This window comes from Heloderma suspectum, chromosome 2 (assembly GCF_057233095.1).
Source record: "Heloderma suspectum isolate Gila_16-S chromosome 2, 16-S_ref, whole genome shotgun sequence".
NCBI lineage: Eukaryota > Metazoa > Chordata > Lepidosauria > Squamata > Helodermatidae > Heloderma > Heloderma suspectum.
Genome location: NC_139459.1, coordinates 284708839 through 284731563, shown reverse-complemented (window position 1 = coordinate 284731563; position 22725 = coordinate 284708839). Strand labels below are relative to the sequence as shown.

Below are 22725 nucleotides of genomic sequence, written 5' to 3'. Positions count from 1 at the left end.
GAGAAAGGGGTGGGGGGTCAGGATAAAATGTACTGACAGACACAGGCAGGCTAGAGAAAGAGGGACAGAGACGTAATTAAAACTGGGTCCCATGTTTCAGGCTGGAGTTAAAAGAGCCCTAGGTCTGAAAAAGTTGAAGACGATTGCCTAGTCACAATCCCTTATTCAAAACAACTCCATTGGCTTTCACTGAAGGTCAATTCACACTTCAGGCTAAAAAAAAGAACCAGGAAAAAAGTTGCAGAATTTAAATGGCAAGATGCATGTGTGGAACCACCAGTTGTGGGCTGGGTTTTCCTATCGCAAACACAGAAGTGGTGTTTGGGAAAGAACTGGACTCCTGCATCATTGTTAGTTGCAGGGAAACCTGGCCATGCCGTGCATGCCATTCACCATTGGTGATGTGTGTTTTTATTTTGCCATTTAAATTCAGGGGGTGCTTTATACCAGAGTTAAAAAAAAAACCCAGAATGTAATTCAATTTGTACCTGTACCTATGACTGCAGAAAAGTAGCCATATTTGCAGTTTGATGCTCCAGCAAAGGTTCAGATTAGGTACTGTATTCATGTTAACCCACCTGACTATCTGGATGTGTTTCTTGCATTCCCATTATCCTTGGTTCTCTCGGAGTTTAGCTGCAAGTACACATCCACACCCCTTCTCAGTCCACTTCATACATCTGCTCAAGTGGGCTGTCACAAAAGCCAGACCATGACAAACCAGCTTCTAGGTGCTGCTGCAAATTGTGTACTTTTAATGAACCAGCTCCCCCGCCAACCTACTACCATCTCTCCTCTTGCATAAATATTTAAAATTTGGCAAAAATGAAAACACACAAGTTTATCTTGAATAGAAATAGTGCATCGTTATTTACACCAGGGGTAAGCAACCTGGCGCCCTGTTGGACTACAGCTCCCATCAGCCCCATCCAGCATTCCCAATAGTTGGGGATTATGGGAGTTGTAGTCCAACACACCTGGAGAGTGCCGGGTTGCCTAACCTTAATTTACACAATGCAGTTTGGACTTCAGAATACGAACACAGCCCTGCTGCTTCTTTGACGCCCAAACCTGATCTAGCATGTTTGCCTGAAGTTATTTACAACTGGGTAGTTTAATCCCCCTACCCCTCACAGTCCAGGGCTATCTGGGAACAGTACATTCCAGTTTTATTGGCTAGCTGAAGGCAGATGCTGATACCTGATTGGCCCAACACAGTGCTGCTGGTTTGGTTTGGCTACTAGAATGTTGCTTTGACTGACAAGTGATGTCATGTTTCTGAGGGAACAAAACAACCGATGGCAATAGACCACTTGCTATTGTCAGACACTATTGTTGTTGCAAAAGGACAAAGAGCATCGTTGTTCTATGTCATGGTACTGATGTGGACATCCAATGAAGTATTGCTCTCATTTTAGCCCCGACTATGCCTGATCACACAGGAGTGCCTTCTAAAGTAATGACAGATGGAGCAGGTGCAAATACTGGAAACCCACCTGCTTAGTCCCTGTCCTTTCGGATTGCTTCAACTGTGTGCTACAATGGATTATGAAAGAATGACTTCCTGTCCATAGCACAGCTCCACCTATGATGCAGATTTCTCCCCTTTAAGTAGGTAGCCTCTTTAAGGCTTTCTGTGGCATGTTGTGCAACAGCCAATCTCCAACCTGGCGCTCTCCAGAGGTGGTGGACTACAACCACTATCATTCTCAGCCATGCTGGCCAAGGATGATGGACACTGTAGTCCAACACCTCTGGAGGGCTTCAGGTTGGGGAAGGCTGTTGAAGAAGATAAAAGAAGTCTATGTGAACCTAGTTCAGTAGCAGAGCCCCTGTTTTGTGTGCATAAGGTTCCAGGATGAGTCTTCAACAGCTCCGTTTTGAAAAAAAAAATGGTCTCAGGTAGCTGGTGCTTGGAAAAACTGCCTAAGACCTTGGCTAGTCACTCCCAGCGGGAGCAGACAATGCTGAGCTACATGGACCAATGGAGGGGGCAGCTTCATATGTTTATAAACTGCCCTCTCTAATGAGCCTGGGCTACAGACCAGTTTAGAGATTGAGATTTCACTCAGCAATTCTTAACAGATCCACTCACACCAAATACAAGCAGCCCTATAAAGTAATCCAGCTATTTCTCGCTCAGGCTGCTAGCATGCAGAGGGTAAAAAAAAAACCCTGTAATTGTTATTCCCCTCTGTAAATACATGAAAGGCACAGTGATACTATGGCGATGGGAGCTATAAATATATAGATTAGATAAGAAGAGATTATCTGCCTCTAACACACTTGCAAAAATAAAGCTCATCCGCCCTTAAAAAGAAAGAACTGGAAAAAGCCTAGAGTGTATCCACTGACTAGCTCAAGCTAAGAGCGAGCTAGGCCCTTGCCCTGCTATTAGCCCATGTTTCCTGTTAACAGAACTAAGGCAACAGACAGGTAGGGAAATTCACCTCTCTAGGTCCATCTAAGGCAGGGGTGCAGAATCTTTTCAGGCCCACGGGCCACATCTGGTAATGGGCAGGGAGGCTGGGGGCTGCGCGCACACACACAGTCTGGGGGAGAGGGGCTGCGGGTTGTGTACCCCTGATCTAGGACAAGTGACACCAGGTCTCTATAGTTGTCCTTGGTAAAATCACAGGTGCCCACTTCTCCTGGAGGAGACAGCAGCTAGACAGAAAAATCTCGTGATGACCTTCTGTACTAAGAGGGTTTTCCTGCGAAAGAAATGCACGTAGGAATATGAGCAGGACTCTGAAAGGAAAATGGAAGTCCACCTTCTAAAACCTGATTATACAAACTAATTATAAATAATATGTTCCCTTATTTTGGGAGATTAGATTGGTTCCTTCCTCATTCAATTTATTGTGGCCCATTAAAACTTTTCTTTTCCACCTGGTGCTCTCATGATTTTAAACACAATTCAGCTCTCCATTTTTAAAGATTTTTTCTCCTCCTGGTTTAATTTGTTTAGTATGTTATTCATTAGGAATATTGCTAGATATGTTTTAATTTGCATGTCGCCTTGGGAGCCTTTTTTTGGGCCGAAATGCAACTAATACACGATCTTATAATTAAATTATAAACAAATATATTTCACCTACTGCATTATTTTAGCTGAAGACTGCTTTGCTGTGGAAATGAGAAATAAAAATAAGACTCCAAGCAGATGAAAGGGGAGGCAGTGTGGTAGCAGGGACAGAGGAAGAGTGGGGGTTTGCTGTAGATTTGCTGTTCAATCGCTCTTCTCCCCACACAGGAGGGTTTGCTCGGGCAGCTCAAGATCCTTGGCCCTCTTTTCTTACTAAGTTTAAAGTTTTTGTTTTTTTAAGCGATTTGTTGGCTTGCACAAATATTCAGTGATCATGTGCTAGCCAAGTCTAGTTGTGGAAGCATGCACACAACCAGAGGTACATCACTGAAAATGAAATAATCCACACCTTAGTTCTTCAAGTCTCCAAACAGAGACAGAGCCTCCTTCACTCTACTCACACACAGATGGGAAACAGAACAACTTTGGCAGCCCCTCATTCAGCAGTGGCAATGAATGTCCTGGAGGCACAGGCTGCAGTGGGCCATTGTCTCCCTCTCTCCTCTACGCTGTTGTCTTTATATACATGCAACGGCAGCTCCTTAAATGTATAGAGAGGGAGGAACAGCAACAAGAATCCACCCCAGCCCCTCCTTCCCTTTGCCAGATAAGTCTCTTATGGAGGAACATGCCATTTTATTGTTGGCTTTTAATGGTGTTTTTATGTTTATCGCTTTTAATATTTAATTAATTAATTTATTTATATCCTGCCTTTTTTCCTCTTTAAGGAACCCAAGGCGCTGTACATAATCCTCCTCCTCCTCTCCATTTTATCCTCACAACAACAACCCTGTGAGATAGGTTGGGCTGAGAGTCTGTGACCGGCCCAAAGTCACCCAGTGAGCTTCCATGGCCGAGTGGGGACTAGAACCTGGATCTTCTCGCTCCCAGTCCAATAGTCTAGCCACTACGCTACACTGGCTCTCTATTTTAACTGTTTTTGTGTATTTTACTGCTGTAAGCAAACACTCTTTTCCAACAGCACAAGAGGCGACTCTACACATGGACGTCACCAGATGGTCAATATCGAAATCAGATTGATTATGTCCTTTGCAGCCAAAGATGGAGAAGCTCCATACAGTCAGTAAAAACAAGACCTGGAGCTGACTGTGGCTCAGATCATGAGCTGCTTCTTGCAAAATTTCGGCTTAAATTGAAGAACGTCGGGAAAACCACTAAACCGTTCAGGTATGACCTCAGTCATATCCCTTCTGAATATACAGTGGAGGTGAGGAATAGAATTCAGGGATTAGACCTGATAGACAGAGTGCCTGAGGAACTATGGACGGAGGTCCGTAACATTGTTCAGGAGGCAGCAACGAAATCCATCCCAAAGAAAAAGAAATGCAAGAAAGCAAAGTGGCTGTCTGATGAGGCTTTACAAGTAGCTCACGAAAGAAGGGAAGCGAAAAGCAAGGGAGAAAGGGGAAGATATACCCAACTGAATGCAGAGTTCCAGAGAATAGCAAGGAGAGACAAGAAGGCCTTCTTAAATGAACAATGCAAAGAAATCGAGGAAAACAACAGAATGGGAAAGACTAGAGATCTCTTCAAGAATTGGAGATCTCAAGGGAACGTTTTGTGCAAAGACGGGCATGATAAAGGACAAAGAAGGCAGGGACCTAACAGAAGCAGATGAGATTAAGAAGAGGTGGCAAGAATACACAGAAGAACTATACAGGAAAGATCTGAATGTCCCTGATAGCCATGATAGTGCGGTCACTGAACTTGAGCCGGACATCCTAGAGAGTGAAGTCAAGTGGGCCTTAGGAAGCATTAGTAACAACAAAGCTAGTGGAGATGACAGTATTCCAGCCGAGCTATTTAAAATCCTAAAAGATGATGCTGTTAAAGTGCTGCATTCAATATGCCAACAAATTTGGAACACTCAACAGTGGCCACAAGACTGGAAAAGGTCAGTTTACATTCCAATTCCAAAGAAGGGCAACGCCAAAGAGTGTTCAAACTACCGCACAATTGCGCTCATTTCACATGCCAGCAAGGTGATGCTCAAAATCCTACAAGCTAGGCTTCAGCAGTATGCGAACCGAGAACTACCGGAAGTACAAGCTAGGTTTAGAAGAGGCAGAGGAACTAGAGATCAAATCGCCAACATTCGCTGCATCATGGAGAAAGCAAGAGAATTCCAGAAAAACGTCTATTTCTGCTTCATTGACTACGCTAAAGCCTTTGATTGTGTGGATCACAACAAACTCTGGCAAATTCTTAAAGTGATGGGAGTACGAGACCACCTTACCTGTCTCCTGAGAAACCTGTATGAAGGTCAAGAAGCAACAGTAAGAACCAGACATGGAACAACCGATTGGTTCAAAATTGGGAAAGGAGTACGACAAGGCTGCATATTGTCACCCTGCTTATTTAACTTATATGCAGAGTACATCATGAGAAATGCCGGGTTGGATGAATCAGAGGTCGGAATTAAGATTGCTGGGAGAATTATCAACAACCTCCGATATGCAGACGATACCACCCTAATGGCAGAAAGCGAAGAGGATCTCAAGAGCCTCTTGTTGAGGGTGAAAGAGGAGAGTGCAAAAGCTGGTTTGAAACTCAACATTAAAAAAACGAAGATCATGGCATCTGGCCCCATCACTTCCTGGCATATAGAAGGGGAAGAAATGGAAGCAGTGACAGATTTTACTTTCTTGGGCTCCAAGATCACGGCAGACGGTGACTGTAGCCATGAAATTAAAAGACGCTTGCTCCTGGGGAGGAAAGCTATGGCCAACCTAGACAGCATAGTAAGAAGCAGAGACATCACCTTGCCGACAAAGGTCCGTCTAATCAAAGCTATGGTTTTCCCAGTAGTAATGTATGGCTGTGAGAGCTGGACTATAAGGAAGGCTGAGCGCCGAAGAATTGATGCTTTCGAACTGTGGTGCTGGAGAAGACTCTTACGAGTCCCCTGGACTGCAAGGAGGTCAAATCAGTCCATCCTAAAGGAAATCAACCCTGAGTGCTCATTGGAAGGACAGATCCTGAAGCTGAAGCTCCAATATTTTGGCCACCTAATGCGAAGAGAAAACTCCCTGGAAAAGACCCTGATGCTGGGAAAGACTGAAGGCAAAAGGAGAAGGGGACGGCAGAGGATGAGATGGCTAGATAGCATCACCGATGCAATGAATATGAACTTGAGCACGCTCCGGGAGAGAGCGCAGGACAGGAAGGCCTGGCGTGCTATGGTCCATGGGGTCACGAAGAGTCGGACACGACTGAACGACTGAACAACAAAGCAGCCTTGGGAGGGCATCTGCCCTGAAAAGCAGCCGAGAAATGTTTTAAATAAAATAAATATCTCAGGGCACACAAAAGGAATGCAAAGTTATAATATGTCTGAGCAGCACATTATGCAAAGGTGCTGAATAACTTAGGGAGAAGGGTGGGAAGCAGGCTGAGGACACTTTATGCAGATGTGCCTAATGACTGCAAGATTCAGTTTTGAGCTGGGCCACACTCTTCATGCCTAGCATTCCCGTCGGCAGCTTGTTTAGCCTCTCTGAACCTTAACTTTGATCATGGCTGGTCCAACTAAGTGGATGTACCTTAGTAGTTGTAGCGAAATGTGCCCATGCAGAAAGCAACAGGGAAGGGAAGACATGGGGGGGGGGGGCTTAACACACATCCTTTTATTCGCAGCATAGAGAGGTCCAAAGTGCATCTGAAACGGGTGTGCCCCTCGTCAAGGTTTCCTCTCGGGTATGAGCTGGGTCACTACATCATCTTTGCCTTGCCAGACGTCATAAAGCAGCATTCATTCGCCGTATGGAGCCCAGCATGGTGCTCAGAGCAAGCTGGGCTGAGGTTTCTCCCTTCTCAGACTAGCTGGGTCCCCAGAATTCCTGAATGAGCCACCTATGGAGAGCTGGGGAACACAGCCCACAGAAGGCACTCACACATGCCCATTCAGCACTGGAAAGACAAGGCCCTCTGCAGTGGATAGGTGAGCCCAGCAGGAGAGAGACATGCCTCAGAAGCGGAGCTGGACAAGGTAGCGAATGCGGCATTGACTCTCCTGGTAGATCAGGTACTCGCTCTGGCCAAAGTAGGAGCTCTCGTACTTAGTCATAGGAATGGGCTTTCCTTGGGATACCAGCACTTTTTTCCCCTCTAGGATTAGTTCTTTGTCATGTGCAGGGTCTGGGGATAACAAAGGACACCAAAAACAAAGAAAAGAAGAGGTCAGCATGTCATTAGCAGGCTGCAAGCAAACCTTTCTTTCTCCCCCTCTCTCTGCCTGCGGACTTACTGGGCTCAGTCCTGCCACAGGCGACGACGCTGTCGAAGCCATCTGGGGGCTTGCGTAGCGAAGGGTCATCTTGGAGGATGTGATGCTCTTTGCCCAGGGCCACCTCGTTCAGGAACATGATCCCCACGTGCTTGGAGGTGGTGCCCACTGGGGGGAGAGAGGCCCCAGTGAATACAAGCAGGGGCAGGGAAAGGGGAAGTTAAGCGAGTGAACAAGCAAACACTATCAACACAACTGGAGCTACCTATGTCAGAATTAAGACCTTTAGGCTTTGAAGAAGGACGCCCTGGTCAATAGGTTCCAGGAGGGGTCTACCTGCTCCATCACTGAAGCTTTGCCCTGAACTGCCTGGAAAGTTTCAGGCTTCATTTCCAAACGAAGATCACAGGACTGGCCATTCCCTTTGCTGGAGGCATAAAGTTAGGCTGAAGAGAGCCATCAGTGCTCAGTAAACATATCCCCAGTTGTGGTTTGTTTATTTTTAAGTTTTGTTTAAATTATTTGTATACTTCTTCATATCTAAAACAGGCTTCAGAATGGTGAAGTTGGGGCCTTGTAGGCCCCCTTCCAACCCTACTATTCTATGATTCTATGTGAACGTAAAAGGTAAAATAGTAAAAGAATAAAATGATTAACACACCATATTAAAATGATACTTTTAAAAAACAGAATGCCAATAAAAACCATGACTGGTCAGTTAAGGAGAGCCTCCTGGAACAGTGCTGTTTTCAGGGGGCGCCGGAAACAAAGCAGAGTTGGTGCCTGCCTGACCTCTAGGGACAGGGAATTCCAAAGGAAGGGGGCCGCCACACTGAAGGCTCTTCTCCTAGTGGACTCCAATCGGACCACAGGTCCACGTGGAACCACCAGGAGCAAGCCCTCTGATGACCTCAGTGACCAGGCAGGCTGGTAAGGGGGAAGGAGCTTTCTCAGGTATCCTGGTCCTGAGTTGTTTAGGGCTTTGTACACTAGTACTAAAACCTTAAACCTGGCCCGGTAGTGAATAGGCAGCCAGTGCAGTTCCCTCAGCAAAGGAGTTGCATGCTGGAAAGGGGCAGCTCCCGAAACCAGCCAAGCTGCTGCGTTGTGCACTAGCTCCAGCTTCCAGACCAGCCTCAAGGGCAGCCCCACATAGAGCGCATTGCCGTAATCCAGTCTAGAGGTTACCAGGGCCTGTACCACTGTGGCCAAGCTGCCCCTGTTCAGGAGAGGCTGAAGGTGGTAAAAGGCACTCGGTGCCACAGCAGCCACTTGCGTCTCCAGCGACAGGGATGGATCTAGGAGTAATCCCAGACTACGGGCCTGGTCTTTCAGAGGGAGCGCAACCCCATCCAGAACAGGCAGTGCTCCTATCTCCCGGACCCAGGAACCACTCACCCACAGGGCTTCTGCCTTACCAGGATTCAGCTTCAGTTTATTGGGACCTTGTGGACGTTTGCACTGTATTGTAGTCTGGCGGGCAAACGCATCATATCCCCAGCCAACATGGCCTGGGAGTTGTAGTCCAAAACATGTGGAGGGCACCAGGCTGCGGAAGGCTGCCTTACGCTGACCAGTGTCGGTGCTTGCAAGGACAGCAGTCATCCAACCAGCCTAGTGCCTAGGTCTTCATTTCACAGTCCCGCATTTGAGTCCCACACCTACACTATACCCACGCTGTACCACATCGTTCATTGTACGCTACTGTCACAGGCACCCAGTCCAGAGGGATCAGGAAAGTCAGAAGAACAGTTTATTTATGAACAACATTCTCAAACTTCCCAGAATATCTTTGCTGCACTGGCTAAACAGATCCTATGAAGGATGGCATTATTTTCCCCACCACCGCGCTCGGCACTGGTCATCCCTTCAAAAGGTAATCATTTCAAATGTAGGCACAGCCTCTTGGCAGCGGCACCATTGGGCTGGGACTTTGAGGAGAAAGTCGGGGTGGTGCTGCTTAGCAGAGCAAGCAGGAGGGTCCCCAGACCAGGATCTGTGTTACTTAAAAAACAATGGCCCAGAGAAGGAGCACACAGGAACTCGGAATCAGGATCTCCATTGCCGGGAGAGCTGGGAAGGGAGCAGCCAGGTGGCTACACTGTGCCTGCACTCAGCAGATATTCCTATTCCACCACCCCTGCACTCGCCTCCTCCAAGCCAATCTGAACTGGGGGTGGAGCCCTGGAGTGCAAGGAAACACCAACAGGGGACTCGGGACAAGGCGGCCAGTGAGAAGAGGATGTGACCTCGACAACCCAGGCGGGAGGCTTCAAATGCCCTTGACTGCCTGGCAGGTGGGCAGGGGAGGGAAGTGGAGAGAGAAACAGTCCCAGAAGAGGCAGAGAAGGAGGGGAGAATACATGTTAGAAGGAGAGGGACAAAGGAGAGCAGAGGTGAACGAGAGAGGAGGCGGCGCTTGCCTGAGTTTTGTAGCAGATCACATAGGCAGGGTAAGGAGAAGGGGAGGTTGGGTGGGTGGGGAAGCAGAAGGAAAAATGGGGAGGATTTGGTCAGTTATACAGAAATAGGGGGAGTCAATTGAAAAGGTATGGATTTGGAAGGATCCTGACAGTAAATTAAGGGAAAAGAGAATGAATTTGGGAAGATCCTGAATTAATAGAGGGACAAATTTAACAGAAGCGTTGGGAAGATCGGGAAAAGTACATTAATGGGGAGCAGAGTAAAATCAATTGAAGGGGAGCAGATTTTGGACAGGATGTGGTGTGGGATGTTAATTAGTTTGCCTTCTCTAAAATGGCTATTTCGTTACAACATCTGTGGTCAAAGAGTAGCTTTGTGTTTAGGGGCCGAGAACCCCCCTGACCCAACTTGTAGGCATTTGGTGGCCGTGGGCAACTTGCTTCTCTTTAGTCTAACCACTACACCACACTGGTTCTCAGTTGGCAGACAACTGCTGGAAATAGGGCATCAGAGGGTCATGTTAGAGCAGGGAAAACTTCACTTCAAATCGCTGCTCACCCATGAAGCTCACTAAGTGAATGTGGGTCAGATGCTCCCCTGCAGTCTAACCCACCTCACCTCATAGGACTGGGGTGAATGAAATGAGCATGGGGGAGGAACCATGTACACTGCCCTAAAGTCCTTGAGGAGTGTAATAAATAAGGTGTCTCTGGGAAGTTTACACACAGGAGATAAAGGTCATCGTGTTCCCTGTTTATCCCCAGCATCTGGAATTCACACAGAGAGAAGGGCTCACTATCCAGTTTACGATGTTAGGTGCTGGTGGGAAGCACCATAAAGAATCCATAGCCAGGATCCCTTAGTAGTGGGGACAGTTCACATCTCAGCTCTGCCTCTCTTTCCCAGATAAACAAATAAAGAATTGCAGTGGCCATTTTTAAAGCATTTCAACATGGATTAGGGCAACCTTCCCCAACTTGGTGCCCTCCAGGCATTTTGGAGTACAACTCCCATCATCCCTGACCACTGGCTAGGGCTGATGGAAGTTGCAGTCAAAAACATCTGGAGGGCACCAGATTGGGGAAGGCTGGATTAGGGTGTCCATGGCTGGAAAGGAGAGGAAAGCCCTTCTGGTAGCCCCCCCCCCTTCCCCTGGTACTGTTAGGCTGTAGGAGCAGCTGCAGAGGGCAGCAGGAAAAGGGGAGAAAATGGCAGAGTGCGAACAAGAGGGAAAGGAGCTCTTGCTCTTGCTTGCCAAAGGGAGCAGAGAGTTGCCTCACCATATCCTGCAGATTTGCTGTTCTCAGATGCAAAGTAGAGGCCCTTGCCCACACGCCCGCCAGAGTGTGGCATGATGCGCAGGCCACTCTTCAGGATGGCAGCAATGACAGCCACGTTGGTGCCATGCCACAGCAGGCGCCTGTTCTCCAGCTGGTGGTGAGCCTGGAAACGCCGGCCCTGTTAGGGGTGGGGAATACAGAGGAGTGAGCGAGCGGGGCTCCCGCTCTGCACAAACGGTGCAGTGCTATGCTTGTGCGTAGCAAAGCACCTTCTGGCTGAGCACGGACTGTGTATGTCGCACTGCTGAACTGCAACTGGTCATCCACATTGGGGGCATCTGGGGAGCAGGCGATAACAGGTGCTCTTTCTCCTACACCTTTAGGGGAAAAGGAGAAAAGAACGGGCTTTCCCTTTTAGCCGTTGGGTGCGTTTTCACTCACCTAAAGGGCGTATTTGGTACTCTTTACCCTAGGATCTTGGGTGACTCCATGGTCTTAAGAGGGTTTTGTCATCGTGACCCATTCCCACTGCTGGGGAGATAGGGCAGGGCCAAACACAAGGCTGAGCGGTCTACCGGCTGGGTTGGTTCTCTTGCAGGTGTTTGCCTACAGCCATTCACTCTACAAATACACCCGCGGCCTTCATCTGTTTGTGGCAGATGGTGACTTCGATTGCACAGGATGGTCTGTGGTGGTTGTGGTGGTGAGGAGCTGAGAGGCAAGGAGTCCTGATTTTGGGTTGCAGCTGGATTAGAGGACATTTGAAACATCCCATCCCTTCAATGCGTAAGGATGGGATGGATCTACCGGGGCTTTGTGTAGGCAAGCTGGCCTGTCCCAGCCAGGTCACAAGATCTTCTCCACATCCTTCTGACCTGGCTGGCACAGTTCTACTTAACACTTAACAACCATTTGAGACCCCAGCACAGGGCCATAACTCCTGCACAGTGCATCAGTTAGGTTCATTATGGGCCCTGGACTTCTATTTGCCAATAGCAGCTGGTGATGATGGTGGTGAGAAGGCAGGGGGCCCCTTGAGGGTTTCTTGCCCAAGGACCCTAAAAAACCACGAGCCAGCACTGGCAGTGAACTACAACTCCTACCATCCCCAGCCAGCACACCCATTGGCCGTGCTGGCTGGGGACGATGGGAGTTGGGAGACAAACACAGCTGGTGCCAGCTTGGGGAAGGCTGCCCTAAGTATTTGCTGTCTGGTGCTTGAGTCAGTTGAGAGCGATAAGCTCTGGACAGTTTTGCCCCAAGAGTGAAACAAATTTCCAATAGCTGTTAGGAGTCCTTACCCAATCGATGAGGAGAACAAGAAGGGAAGGGCACTGCCACTTGACCTTACCTCACCCTCCCTGTCCACCATCCAGATATTTAGGACCCGAAGCTTTTGGTGAGTGAAACTCGTCTTCTCCACGTAGGTTACAATCAGCTAATGGGGGAATGGGAAGAGAAGCAGAGGAAGGAGGTGATCATTAAGGCACCAAGGCCAAGAGAAAGATGGGAGTCAGAATACATCAGCATTCTTCAGCTGTGGGGCAGGCAATCCTGCATGCTGCCCCTCTTCACCATTGCCTTGCACTCTTAACCTAGGTGTTTGGCATCCTGCTCCACAGATACAGAGAATGAGAACTTTTTTGTAGGGACATACCTTATAGTCTTCCGACGAAGGGTCCACCAGGGTGAGCTCACACTTCAAGAGGCCATAGTCCTTGTCCAATGGATGCGGAACCTCCTCCACCTTCATTTCCACTTCCTCCTCCTCCTCCTTCTTCTTCTGGGCTTGTAAACTTTGGGCCAGTTCAATATCTGCCAGGACCTACCAAGAAAGGGCACAAATCTGCATGAACACTGGGTGGGCTGGGGTGTGGGCAGTCATCTGACACTCAGGTCGCAATCCTATACGCATGTCCAGGGAAGGAAGTCCCACCAAAATCAGAGGGCTTCACTTCTGAGTAATCATGCTTAGGATCGTGCTCTCAGTAACTCCTTGTAGCTCAGGTGACTTCATTGGTCCTTTAGTGTGAAAGCAAAAGGGGTAACATTTGTTTCTTTTCAGTATTGCTAGTGAAGTAGTAAGAGATTATCTGGAACTCAAGGACAGATGATTGCATCCTAGCTGGGTACTCAGGACTATAGTCTTGTCACCTTACAGCAGGGGTACAAAAAGTGCAGCCTGCCAAGCTGTTTGGCAGCCCGCAGCAACTGTTGCTGCTGAAAAACGGGGTGGGGAGGGGGAGAGAAAATTTGCCCTGGAAACAGGCTCTGCGGTTCTTGCATAGGGCAGGAAACTCATTCTTAGAGCATCCCAGGATGCCGTCGTTGGAGGTTCTTGCCTACTTCCTAGCATGCTCTAGGAATGAGGTTCCTGCACTACAGAAGGAACCATACAACCTGGTCCTAGAAGTTTTTCCTCTGTTTTTGTTGATTGCATTGGGGTGGCTGGGGGGGGTGTCAGAACCTTCATTCCATTGCTGCAGGACCAAGATTTGTTGCTGCTGGGGTGAGGGAGAGTGAGAAGGATGTCTGTGTGTGAGAGGGAGAGTGAGCAGGGTGTATGTATGAGAAGGGTGTGTGTGTGTGTGTGTGTGTGCGCGCATGAGAGAGAGAGAGAGAGAGAAGGGGGATGAGTTGTATGTGAGCGTGTGTGTGCGTTTATGTGTCCCCCACCACCCCAGCAGGCACGAGACATCCCTCAGGACTGAAAAGATTGTGCACTCCTGTCTTAGGGGCACAAGACCGTATGAGAGCAGTCCTATGGTCCCTCAGTGAGCTTGCTAGGGTGGCTCAGGTTTCCCCCTCTAAGGTCAGCGACAGTGCTCCAACCTCGGAAGGTTCACTCATCCACCCCCCACCCCTGCCCCCTTGCAGCCAGTGAGATCCACCCCCCACCCCTGCCCCCTTGCAGCCAGTGAGATCCACCCCCCACCCCTGCCCCCTTGCAGCCAGTGAGATCCACCCCCCACCCCTGCCCCCTTGCAGCCAGTGATATCCACCCCCCACCCCTGCCCCCTTGCAGCCAGTGTGGAGAGAACTGCACCAGCTGCCTCTCCAAGTTTAGGAAATTGACCTTGGAGAGGTAGGAAAGGGGGCATTCTGGTGGGTGGAGAGGAGACCAGAGAGGCCAGGATATGACTTACCCTGAGCGTCCTCCCCTCCTCCTCCAAAGTGCCCTCACTAGATGGGCTGAAAAGTCTGTTTAGCAAAAAAGGCAAAGATCAGAAGACAGGGAGGCAAAGATTGCCTTCCCTGCTCCTACCACCCTGCTGGCTTCAGCCCAGCAGGGCACAGGAATCTGGGATGCCTCCAAGTTTGGAGGCTTCCGAACAGCGAGGCCTCCAAACTGGACTTTTTTTTAGTGCCTCTCAGACTATAAATTTCAGCCAATATATAGCCTTTCTGTTTGTAGTAGTTTCATGATAAAGCAAATCAGGCTCTCTCATTCCCACAGCCCCCAAACAGCGCAAGTTCAATGGCTGGAAATATCTCCATTATTCTTTTTAAAAATGCAACCTTCTGTCTTTTAGCACAAGTGGAAAAAGATGGGGGGGCATGGGACAGAGCAAGTGGAACCTCTGGCCAAGGGGTTCCATTCCAAAGGATTAGCTGGAAATATGCTTTAACCCCACCAGCCACACACACACACCCTGAAGCGCATGACACTCTCCTTGTTTCCCAAGCTTTGTTGGACAGCTTTGGAGCCCCAGAGAAAACCTGTTGCCAGCAGGGTTGTAAATATGTATAAGGATGCAGAACACTTCCGGAAGTGAGGGCACTTCCATCAATGAGCAGGTAAGCCCTTAGTTTCAGGGCTTAGCTGTACAAAACCGCGACGGAGTTTTTGTTAGCACGGAGATTTTGCTTGCTGTAACAGCACTGATCATTCAGCTCCTCAGAGCTCCTTACCAGCAGCATGTCTTTCTTCGCCTGGACAATCTCCTGCGTGCTAATGATCGAAGGCCGAGAACGACCAAAGTTGTGGGGGATGCTGGTGTAAAAGCGAGAGGAAAGCTCCTGCAGCTGCCTCTGGTCAGGAGGCTGCTTCTGCAGGGCTGCCTCAATGGCCTCCAGAGCTTCAAAGCCTTTGGCAATCTGCTGCTTGCTCAGCTTCCCCAGAGGCATTTTCTTCACATCTGGCAGGAACAAAAAGCGAGGCATGAGAAAGTTCAGTGCACAGCAGTTGAAGGACTTTGGACTTCCAAGGATTTGACACATCAGTGGCTGAAGCCACCTGGATCAGGATGCCACCAGCTGCTCCAGTCCAAGACTTTCCCCCACTCATTGACTCTTCGACTGGAGCACTACCTGCTTTTCCCTGGTTGGTCCTCCTCATTTGTGATAAATTTATTTATTTATTTATTTATTTTATTTTATTTTATTTATTTATTTATTTCATTTCTATACCGCCCAATAGCCGAAGCTCTCTGGGCGGTTCACAAAAACTAAAACCAAACAACACACAATAAAACAATTTAAAATATATAGAACATTAAAACCACAATATAACAATACAACCACAATAAAACCTAGCAGCAGTACAGGAGTTTAAAATACAGATTTAAAACAGCAAAGATAAAAATTTAGAAAGCTAAAATGCCTGGGAAAATAAAAAGGTCTTCACCTGGTGCCGAAAGGAGTACAATGTAGGCGCCAGGCGAACCTCACTAGGGAGCTCATTCCAGAGCCGGGGTGCCACAACAGAAAAAGCCCTCCTCCTAGTAAAGAACGAAAGCGTGGAATCTCACCATCACAGGTGGTCTGATCCTCTCATCCCCTCAGTTCCCTCTGACTAACTGGTTTGGCTTTATGCTGTTACAACCATACATACCAATGTTCTCCACCCTTTACCTATGTTCATGGTCTGCATGGCTTCCTTAAACATGTCATTGCTGAAGATAAGTGAGACCAGATCCTGGGTGGCCTTGTCCAAGGAGCAGGGCCGTATCCTTTGCTTCAGCAGCTTCGCCCCATCTACAGCGTCCACCTTGGGCACAGAAAACAACCAGTGCGTGTCTGGATTCACATACAACTCAGTTCCTTCTAATGAGGCAAGATGCAGCCTCAGATGCACAGTATCAGGCACATTTACCTGATAGTAAGCCTCCTTGAACACAAGAGTTACTTCTGAGTAAACATGCACAGGATCGCACATGTACACACTGGGTCCCACTCACTCCCCCAACCCTGACTCAAGTTGCCTGACGCGTGCTCCCCCCACCCCCAAGCTCTACGAAATTGCAGGAGACCCAAGAAAAGATTGCTGTAGTGATCACGTCATAACCAAAAGGCAAGAGCCCTCCAAGTCCAAGAGGAGATTTGGGGCCCTCCATTGTGACTGGACAGCTACGATTGACTCTCTCCTTGAGGTTCAGACTAGTGATCAAGTATCCAAGGGCCTCAACTGACAACATAATCCAAGGCCAGCCACTTTTCTGCCCATCGGATGTGCCTGTTGCTGTAATCCCCAGAGACCACCCAACCGGCACTTCAAATACGTCCTCCCATGGTCCTTGGTCTCTGGGTGCGTGAGGGTTTGTGCACAAGGGAACTGATTCTCTCAAGAATATTCGAGGTCTTTTCCCTGAATGTTCAGCTTTTTTTTTTTTTTAAGGCTCTAGTACTTTAACTTAGATGTTTACATCTAATCTAATCTATGACATAGATTAAACCAAACTGGCAGTAACCTACTCAGTTGCTTAATTAAGGAGTGAATCTGCTCCTGGCTTCTATGGTTCTGGCCACTGAGTGCAAAGGCACTGGGATGAACAATCATTATTCAACATTATTTTTAAAAATGAAACTTGTGCTGTAATCCTATACGCACTTACAGGGAATAAGCCCCACTGAACTCAACTGGCCTTGTTTCTGAGTAGACATGTATAGAATTGTGCTGTTAATTTCATTTTAGTAATGGGATTCAATGAAGCAAGTATCTTAAATTTGAACAGATCAGATTAAATTGTTTGTATTTAGGTGTGGGTGTGGATTTTACTCTTTTAAATGGGCTTGCGATGCCACTCCATAGCGTGCTTTGCTCCCAGCATATTCCTTGGCCATTTACCTTCACTGTCACTTCCCGCTCCTCTTCACCCCCGTGTTGCACCTCAATCAGGGTGTACTTGCCATCATGAGCTACGAAGTTCTCCCGGTCGGACCAGCTGTTCTTTGTTTTATCTCGAAATTTCTTCTCAAAATCTTTCTTGGCAACTTCCAAGGAAGGAAAGCTGCTGAGTTTTGACTGTCCTACTTCCCCCTGGAAGCAACAGCAGGAAATTAAAGATGCATCAGTAAAAAGACTGAAACTTTGTGTCTTCTTCCTTTTGCCTTTTACACCTCACCTCTTGGACTTCTAGAATGAGTAAAAAGGTGCTGCTGACGGCCTTACAGACAAATACATTCTTGGGAGAAAATCCAACTTAAGTCCCACTTTGAGTAGACCTACTGAAATGAATGGGATTTAAGCTAGTCACAATTAACAAGTCTCATTCATTTCAATGGGTCTACTCTAAGTAGGACTTATGTTAGATTTTACCCTTGCTTTCCGTATTGTGAGGTGGCGTGTAGACAGCTACAAGCCCTAGCTTACAATTCCCCACTTGAGAAGGCATTACGATGATCTCACAGAAACCACATTTTTTTAAATATAGCAAATGGTCCCTAAACCAGATTTTATTTATCTATTGTTAGCATTTATATATCACCTTATCTGCTAAAAAGCTATCAAGGTGGTATCCAACAATTTAAAACAAGTAAACTGTAAAACAATAAAAACACGAGTATTAAAAATGGTAAAAACATTTTAATTGTATAAGTTTTAACACTGTAAAGCTGCCTTGAGTCCCAGTATTGGGAAAAAGGTGGGATATAAATAAATATAACAACAACAACATTAAAACTAGACATTTTAAAAGGCTAAATTGAAAAGATGAATCTTTACACCCTTTCTAATATCTAAGAGAGTGGGGACCAACTGTAGTTCTTGGGGGAGCAAATTCCAGTTTTGGAGTAATACAGGAGAAAGCCCTTTCAGACATGTCTGACAAATGGGCCTCTGTGGATAATGGCATCCTCAAAAGGCCTCTCTTACAGATCTTAATACCTGGACAGATTCATAGCAAGATAGCTGGCTCCTTTGATAGTCAGGTCCTAAGTCATTAAAACCAGTACCTTGAATTGCGCCCAGAAAGCAATTGGCAACCAGTGCAGATCTTTCAGAACAGGGGTAATATGGTCCCGATACTGTGTACTGGTTAGCAGCCTAGCTGCCACATTTAACTCCAGCTGAAGCTTCTAGACACTCTTCAGGACTAGCCCCACACAGAGCACATTGCAGTAGTCTAAACATGATGTAAGCAAGGCATGGATAGCTGTTGTGCAGTCAGACCTATTCAGGAAGGGTTCAAACTGGCACACCAACTGCAATTGTGCAAACACACTCATTGACACCACCGCCACCTTAAGATCCAGGGACAGCATAGGTTCAAGGAGCACTCCCAAGCTATGGTCCTGATCCTCCGGTGGGAGCACAACCCCTTCCAGAACAGGCTGAATCCCAATCCCTGAGTCAGGCTTTCTACTGACCAACAGCACCTCCATCTTGTCTGGGTTTAACCTCAGCCTGTTCACCCTCATCCAGCCCATTACTGAATCCAGGCAATGTTCAAGGGTTTTGACTGCTTCCTTGGTGTGAGGGGACAAAGAGCAATTCTGATACTCTGCACCTTACCACCATGGAACCACATTGTCCATCGGCTGGAACCCAGGGAAAAAATATTTGTGAGAATGCGACTCAAGTCTGTGTAGAAATGTGTAGAGATGCCTTCAACGGATTCTATTTCATCAGTGAAGCAACAATTATTCTCATATTCCAGCCTTCCCCAGCCTGGGGCCCACCAGATGTTTTGGACTTCTACTCCTATCAGCTCCTGCCAGCATAATCAATGGTCAGCAATGCTGGGAGTGGTTCTCCAAGACATCTAGAGGGCAACAAGTTGAGGAAGGTTTCAGCATATGCTGTTTTCTTCCCTCATTTTGTTTTCCTGGCTTTTTTCCTGTGACTGAAGTTAAGCTTCTGCCTGTATTTACCTGGGTCATTTATATTCCCTTTTTTTGCAAATATATTTGAATTGTATTTTCAAAGTATAAAAATAAAAAATAACTTGAGTACAAATGTGAGTCATGTGGGTCTTTCTTCAGTGCACGTTTGCTAGTCTTCTGTCATCAAACAATTCTTCCCAGTGTTATTTGATTTTAAAAATAATTCCTAGGGGCCTGCTATTCATTCTGCCAGCTCCTCTAATATTTTAGGATAGAGATTAGTTGCCCCCACCCAAGTTTTGAATACATTAACTGCACAGTCCAATGATTGTTTAGCCAGAAATAATGGGATTTACTCCCTAGTAAGCATGCTTCGGAGTGATCCTCTTTCACCTCAGATTCATTAATTTCCATAATAATCTCACATTAATCCCCTTCTCCTCACTGAGCATGGATTTGTTTAGTTCTCATCCTCTTTATTTAACACCAAGTCAGCCTTTAAGTAGTTGGGCCTATCAGAAGGTCCACTCTTCTGAGTTACACATAAAGGCCAAGCCAGTAGAGCAGGGTCCCCCAACCTTTTTGGGTCTGTGGGCACAACTGACATATTGAGAGTGTCATGGGTGCTCTCACAAAACGGCTGCCAAAAGGGCCATAAAATGGGCCTTGCCCATTCATAAAATGGCTGCCATCGTAGGCATACCCAGTCACAAAACACTCATTTACCAGACAGCAAACTGAGACTAAAAGAAAAGTAACTTGCCAAGAACCTAAGTATATAGCAGAGGTAGGGGTCTAGCTTCAAAACATAAAATAGTTCTTTTGAACCCAAATGAAGATGGCGCTGGAGGGCAGCACTTCGTTTTACAGGATGACAGCGCACAGTTATTATTCTTTTATTTTAAAAAATCTTACCAAATAAAACAAGTATCAGGAGGGGTAGCGAGCCTGGCAAGCGCCAAAAGAGGTGCTTGCAGACACCACGGTGGAAACCCCAGCGGCGGAATATCTTTATATGGCAGTTTGGCTGAAGGTTATACTGCCAACACCGTTTTTCTGAGCATGCAGCACTCATAAGACCTGGTCATCCCTCACGGGTTGTCCTGAGCCTAAGAACAAGCCAACATCCTTTGCAGTTCAAAGTCCTTTAGCAACCCAGCTGAAATTCATTTCAAAACATGAAGCCAAGCAATTAAGCAGACTCAAATCAAGAAGGGGGGGGGGGGTAAAGTAGATTATACAGGAGTTTCGCTTGATGTCTGAGCAAATATTAATTGTAATAAATGAGAAGTGCCTCCAGACAGGAAACTTAATTTGGATCCTTAGCTACTGGGGTCTGGAGGCACACACACTTATCACCTGGATGTCTGAGAGGCTTTTACAAAAAACACCGAAGAACAAATGAAGCATTTGAGGCTGCAATCCTATACCTCAGGGGTGGGCAACACATGGTCTGTGGGCCTCAGGTACCTCCAGCCCCTTCTGGGCAGCCCCATCCTCTTCTGCAGCTGGAGGGGGAGAATGGCAATTTTAAAGCTAATTTTGTTTTCAAGCTAAATTTGTCCTATCTAAGGTTCTGTAGCAGTTTGCTGCTAAATTCTGGTGGCAAAGCACCAGCGGTTTTTGCTGCCACACTGCTGGATGGCAGAGGCAGGAATGCAGCCCGCAGGGTTGTGTGTCCAGGGTTGTGTGTCCAGGGGGCAGAAAGTGGATCTGAGACCCCTGAAGTTGCCCACCTCTGCTATACTCACTTTCCTAGGAGTAAGCCCTATTGAATTTTGTGGTATTTACATCTGCGTAGACATGCATAGGATTGCACTGTTAAAGGCACACTATAAATGACCTGAAGGATAGTTGAAATTAACTTTTATTATCACATTTTCAATTTTTGCTGCTTCCCCGATTTTTTAGCACCTCCAGAGTACCATAAAAGTTTCAGTCAGATAACTGACGGTGTTCCTCTAATTCTGGAATTTCTACAGGTCTGCATTTGTTTCTTGTAAGATTTCGAACTACTGGAATCTGAGCTGTCTTTGACATCAGCAACTGCATACCAAGGTAAAAACATTCCCATGGATTTGCACTGTCCCACCAGGCTTGTGATAAACCCACAATAACTGTATATCCTTTTTATTCCAGGTTTTTAGCATGTGTATGTAAGTAATTATACATATGATCTGAAATATTGGGTATGAATTATTTTTCCACACTGTAGCTGCTTTTATATGTCAAAGCTACCTTTCCTTTCTGTATGCTTGATGTCATCTTCCAGTTGGTCCTCACTTTATCCCAAATTATTCATAAGGGAAGAGTCCTCTTGAACTGGATGTGCCTCAGTACCCATAAGATTTCCTCCAAATATTCACTTTAGAAGCTGTTTCCTTCTAACTCTACTCAAAGCCCCATCTTGCTGATGCCTTGTAGGCCCCTTCCAACCCTACTATTCTATGCATTGGCTCATAGCCTGTATACCAGTGGTGGGCAACCTGTGGCCCTCCTGATGTTTTGGCCCACAACTCCCATCAGCCCTAGCCAGCATAGCCAATGGCGAGCAAAGAGCTGGATATGCCTGATCTCAGAAGCTAAGCAGGGTCAACCCTGGTTAGTACTTGAATGGGAGACCGCCTGGGAATCAGGCTTCCTGCACTGAGCAGAGGGTTGGACTCGGTCTTGTGGGCCACTTCTATGAATCTATGAGAATGATGATGGGAGTTGCAGCCAATGTTGGACTAGAGCAGGGGTTCCCAATGCGGTGCCCACGGGAACCATGGCTTCTGTGGAGACCTCCAATGGCACCCACAAAGCTCTCCCCGCCCTGCCCCCTTCAAAAAAATTGTTCTAAGAAAAACCTTGGAAAATGTTAGGGCAGGCTTTCGCTTTCCCTTTCTAGCCTCCAGCCTCTATCCCCCTCCCTCCCAGCCTCTAGCTTCACTATTTCTCTTCTCCCGCCACCTCTTTAGCTCACTTTTGACTAGCCAGGCCCTTGTGGCAGCCATTATGTGACTAGCAACATCCATAGTGGCAGCCATTTTGTGGGGGTGCCCACAACAGTTTCTCAAATTCCCAAATGTCCCCACAGGTTCAAAAAGGTTGGGGACCCCTGGACTCGAGGACCTCACGTTCCCCATCCCTGTAGTAAAACATGATATGGCAAACCTGGTAGGAGTTGTAACATTGATCTAGCAAGGAGAAAGACAAGTACACCCCACTTGAGAACAGCACAGTATAAGTTACCACTCATACTGGGCTGGCACAGAGAAAAATAAAAATTTATGTAAAACAGAGGAGCATAGGAAAGGACAAACAAGGCATGCAAATGAGCTCTAAGTGATGTAAATTAAATTGCATAATATAACACCAGGATATATTGCAATCCAAACATAGCAATTGAGTTGGGCTTTTTTTAAAAAAGGCTTCCCATTAAGGGAGGGATTGGAGCAGCTGCAATATAATATAATTTAAAACAGTCCTCAAGCTTTTGTCAAACTGTCATTCACTGCCCTGGGTTTCTCAGTCTTTCACAAGATTCCCATGTCAGCCTTTTTGAATGTATAATAAAGATTAGCAACTGGAGGCACCTGGACCAAATCCATCCTCAGGAGGGAGGCCCGGTGGTGCTGTCCCAAGGCCAACTAAGGGGCCAA

General features: G+C 47.0%; 2 protein-coding genes across 3 annotated transcripts in view; one reads left to right on the top strand and one right to left on the bottom strand.

Moving 5' to 3' along the window:
• The window catches only part of PCBP4 (poly(rC) binding protein 4), a 104838-nt gene extending 83577 nt beyond the window's left edge, over window positions 1-21261 (top strand). The window contains exon 13 of one of the 2 annotated variants that reach the window (XM_084839693.1): window positions 21064-21261. In XM_084839693.1, the coding sequence (XP_084695819.1) occupies window positions 21064-21118 (55 nt within the window). In that variant the 3' untranslated portion in view covers window positions 21119-21261. Of the gene's footprint in view, window positions 1-4070; window positions 6418-21063 lie in introns of those variants that run through there. The other variant, XM_084839692.1, reaches the window with a different exon arrangement.
• PARP3 (poly(ADP-ribose) polymerase family member 3) overlaps window positions 6711-22725 on the bottom strand; it is a 30213-nt gene continuing 14198 nt past the window's right edge. Inside the window, exons 4-11 of the mRNA XM_084839690.1 lie at window positions 17106-17297; window positions 15893-16028; window positions 14951-15177; window positions 12696-12863; window positions 12390-12476; window positions 11039-11216; window positions 7356-7502; window positions 6711-7246 (exon numbers count right to left, since the gene is read on the bottom strand). Coding sequence (XP_084695816.1) covers window positions 7077-7246; window positions 7356-7502; window positions 11039-11216; window positions 12390-12476; window positions 12696-12863; window positions 14951-15177; window positions 15893-16028; window positions 17106-17297 — 1305 coding nt within the window. The 3' untranslated portion in view covers window positions 6711-7076. The remainder of the gene's footprint in view (window positions 7247-7355; window positions 7503-11038; window positions 11217-12389; window positions 12477-12695; window positions 12864-14950; window positions 15178-15892; window positions 16029-17105; window positions 17298-22725) is intronic.